The sequence below is a fragment of the Necator americanus genome, chromosome I (genome assembly GCF_031761385.1).
Source record: "Necator americanus strain Aroian chromosome I, whole genome shotgun sequence".
NCBI lineage: Eukaryota > Metazoa > Nematoda > Chromadorea > Rhabditida > Ancylostomatidae > Necator > Necator americanus.
Genome location: NC_087371.1, coordinates 34,632,213 through 34,636,824, shown reverse-complemented (window position 1 = coordinate 34,636,824; position 4,612 = coordinate 34,632,213). Strand labels below are relative to the sequence as shown.

General features: G+C 34.7%; 1 protein-coding gene across 1 annotated transcript; it reads right to left on the bottom strand.

The window, feature by feature from the left end:
- Window positions 1–356: 356 nt before the first annotated feature.
- Window positions 357–3,684, bottom strand: RB195_007786 (uncharacterized protein; the record flags this gene model as incomplete). The annotated part of the gene is made up of 2 exons (XM_064181618.1): window positions 357–483; window positions 3,587–3,684. 2 exons carry the CDS (start codon window positions 3,682–3,684, stop codon window positions 357–359), a joined length of 225 nt encoding a protein of 74 aa, XP_064038396.1.
- Between the last annotated feature and the right edge of the window lie 928 nt (window positions 3,685–4,612).

Sequence of the window (4,612 nt, the reverse complement as noted above, 5' to 3'; positions counted from 1 at the left end):
CTTCGCGAAAAGAAAACTCACATCAATCAGAAACCATTCTCAAAAACCGTTGAAATCAAGAAAATATTAAATAATTACTGGGATATAGATATTATTAGGGATTAGATTATTAGCATTATTCTGGATTATTATTAGAAATATTGTGGTTAGGAGAATATTTTAAACTTTTTATGAGGACAATGAAAGTTACATTCCAACTAAAACTATTAACTTTGTCTAATTAATAAACTAAATACTAACTACTACTAAACTACTACTTACTTAAACCGTTCGTCTAATTTCTGGACATCCACTAACCCCATAGGGGCGTTAAACCCTCATCACTTAATCATTATTCATGTTCAATATTGAATACATTATGCACGGGGAGGGATCTGCGCACTTAATTTGCTGGCGATTGCTGTGTTTTCCCACGATCCGCATATTTCTTCGTCAGCTCCGTTGTCCTCGTGCTCGTCGTCGGACGTCGGAGGCGGCTGGCGGCTCAATTTGTTCTCCTGTTTCCGCCGCGCGTGTTCTATCCACGTCACACGCTTAACTTCTCGTCATGTTATGTGTGTGTGTGTGTGTGGTGCATTTTTGCGTCGATTCGTCGTCTCGTTCTTTATGTCTCTGGAGAACTTTCTTCTTTTGAGCACGTCCTTATAATGAACCCACGCAGTCGGGGCGATGTCATCGAAGTGGGCTTTGGATGGATGAATGGATGAATGGATGGATGGTGGTGGTGGTGGTGGTGGTGGCGGCAATAGTGCCAAGAGATATACACATGGATGAATAATGGTGCTTCGGCACCTCCACTTCGGGCACTCGACGATGAATCGACGCATCGAGTGAAAAGTGGAGGGTGGTGGAGAGTGATGGAGACCACTACGTGTCCTAGAGCTTAAATCATGGACATACACATAGAGAACAAGGATTGGAATGAAGTAGAGTCGGCGAAGAGACACGAAATTCGTCCAGCACAGGGTTGCGACTGTTGCGACTGCGACTCGTCTGTTTTATGGCGTAGCTTTTGTTGTTTTTAAATAAATAAATAAACAAACAAATAAATGACATAACATAAGTTACGATTGCGACTATGAACGGTCTGTCGTACCGTCGCCACCATCACCGCCGACGTTATCGGACGTTGTTCCCGTGCTCGGCTCTTATCAGCCATCCTAACAATCCTGGTGAACTCCGCCGACGTAAACACCCCGTTTAATGTTTGTTATAGCTTGTATTTTTTTTGTGGTTGGCTAAAATGAACTTCCTGGTGTATCATCGTTCATCTGATGGCTGTAAAAGACGGCTCAGCTCTGGAACTACGCCACTTCTACGTCTGGACGACGTGTGTTTCTGATTTATTCCCGTCATTTTATGAGCCGATCGTAAATTCGCCAATTTCTTTTGTTGTTGACATGCTGGATTGGTGGTTATTCCAAGAATAGCGGCATATCTTCGGCTTAGGATCTTTCCCTGCTTCTATATAGGTTTTGTAACCTATGTTATGTTATTTATTTATTTGTTTATCCATTTAAAAACAGCTAAAGCTATGCCGTAAAACAGAAACGACAAGGAATAGAACTCTGTAGAACTTTGTCCAGCTTTGATCTTTTCTAATTTAATTTTTTATGTCATAAAAAATACTGAATAACTAAATACTAACGTAAATGTGCAATGTATCACCATAATGTGGTAGTAGGTTCATTTTTTCTACTTCCACCACTCCTTCTAGGAGAAGTATAGTATCTTAGAAGGAATGGTACATGTCTATGCTTTAAAAGTAGATTTTACAATGAAAATATTTTTTCCACTTGAAAAAATTGAAAAAAAACCAACTAAAATTAGTTGGAGAAATTCTCAAAGTTCTACTTTAACTACACATCATAGTTATTAAGGATTAGGCACTAAGGAAAAGGTACAGGAGAAGCTGAGCCCCTAACACCTCTTTTTTTAACGGAAGTGTTAGGGGATCAATTTTCGCTACGGGTTTTTGTTCACAGGATCAATGACCGTAGATGTAGATCTAGAGCTGTATGGTGCTCACATTTTTGAGCAACTCTTTTTCTTTTTCTTTTTCTTTTTCTTTTTTTTTCGCCTCTTTTCTTTTCCTTCTCTTTTCTATTTTTACAGTGATCTTATATTGCATAAAATATTTAACTACCATATTTTGATACGTTTGAAAAGGTTTTCCAACGAAATTTTGCTGCGAAGACGGCAATCTCAACAGCTTTTGAAATAGAAAATAAAAAAGATGTAAATAATAAAAAAATGAAATAGAACTCCAGTAACCGCTGTGTATCACTAAAATGTTGAGGTCGTGATCTGTGGGAGATCGATACATGGTCCACTTCGATCATTCACCCCATCAGTGAACCTTTCCATTTTTTCTAGCGTCCTCAATTTCCTGAAACGAAAATTTTCGTTTTTTGGTGAATCTGAAATTTTGCAAATTTCTAAGCATGTGAAAAAGAAACAGTTGATAATTCCAGTATAGGAAATGATTGTGAAGTAATTTGAGTTGAGTAATAATAATAATAATAATAATAATAATAATAATAATAATAATAATAATAATAATAATAATAATAATAATAATAATAATAATGATAATAATAACAATAATAATAATAATAATAATAATAATAATAATAATAATAATAATAATAATGAGTTGGGTGAAATAATTTTTTGCCTACACTTACTTCAATTTTTGGGAAAACGGAGTCAATGTGATGATGGAAGATGCTGTTTCATTTCAAATTAATCATTAATATTCTATCAACAATATTGTGTTTGCATTAATATAGTTATTATTATTATTATTATCATTTTATTCACAATATTGCATTAACATATTATTAGCATATCATTAATTGACGTATTATTAACATTTTCTGCCATTAATTAATTAATGCTATTGTTTTTCATAAAATCAGACATCCATTCATTAATTAAGTTATTATTTACATCATATTATATGATATATACATTATATATTATTTTAAATTTTATCACATCATATCATTTTATTATATTATATTATATCATTTTATCATTTTTTATATTATTACATTATATATTATCTTACATTATATATATTATATATTAAAATCAGGTATCCACCATTTTCTTGGCGAAGTTCACCCATAAACCATATCAGGAACGATTTTTCGTTGAAAATCTAAAGTGATCGATTTTTCGCCGACAAATCCTTTAACTGTGGTGCTTCTGCTCTAGGATCTTTCCACTTCTCCCCAGTGATCTTCCACGATTTCCCCGTGAAAAGAAAAGAAAAAAACTTCCAGGATCCTTTGAAGCGCCTGTCGTCCCCCCTCCCCCTGAGACAACGAGATCTTCTAAATCAAGATTTCCTCCTGAAAAGAAAAGAAAAAACTTCCAGGATCCAAGAAAAGAAAAAAGAAACTTCCAGGATCCTTTCAAGCATCAGTCGCCTCCCCTCCCTGGACACAACGAAATCCTCGAAATCCTCGAAATCAAACCCAGTATTCTATTACAGAGTGCAAGTTCGAGCCGTCGTGTGCTCAATGCGTTGTGTTCCCAGGGATCAAATGAAAAACAATGTCGGTCGATGCAGAGCGACGGAGCAGACAGAGCCAAAATTGCAGCCGGAGGGGGGAAACCTATGTATGGCTTCGTGGCGACGTGGTGCAATCGCGGCGGTGTTTTCGATGACGTCATCGTAAATAAACAACTCGCTAGTTTCTCAAAATTTTTTATTTATATCATTAATTAAAAGGATAAAGGATAAAGTCAGTGGCGTATCAATCCACTCGGGATGCACCAACGCGTTTTACTGGAATTCGTAATCGTTGAGGTTTTGGAACGCGCATTGGCCTATACAATGGCTTGCCGGTGATCAAGCTAGTGTTCTTATCCTCCCAGACAAATCTGGTACCAATTTATCGAACCCGGAGGGATGCAAGGCTTGGTGAGCACTAGGGGAGATTCGAACCCTTGACCGTGTGGCTCAACGCACCTCTAACCGACTGCGCCACACCCGCCCCACCGTAAACAATATGGAACATTTTTTTGAAGTTCACTAGAAAACGCTAAATTCCAAAATTTAAAAATTCCGCCCCATCATTAATTGGCGTATTATTAACATTTTCTGCTATTAATTAATTAATGCTATTAGTTTTATATTTATGTATTTGTTTTATTTAATATTCTTTCTTTCTTTCTTATATTTCATATTTTTTTAGATTTCTTTTATTTATATTTTTCTTTCTTATATTTTTATATTTTTTATATTTATATTTTATTTATTTCTTATATTTCTGAGAGATCTCTAAGATTCAACTATTATTATTATTATTATTATTATTATTATTATTATTATTATTATTATTATTATTATTATTATTATTATTATTATTATTATTATTACTCTATTTGTATTATTATATTATTTTGTACTTTTGTGTAAATGAAAAATAACGCTTTTGAGACGTAGCAAAGGAGGAAATTTGTCTGAATGATGAGTTCAGAAAAAAAAAATGAAAAAATGGAAAAACAACAAGCGATATCTCCCTGAATAAATTCGGTACCATTGGGTTAGCATGTGCTTCTGGATGAACTCATTCATGTTTCTGGAATAGGTTTTCGC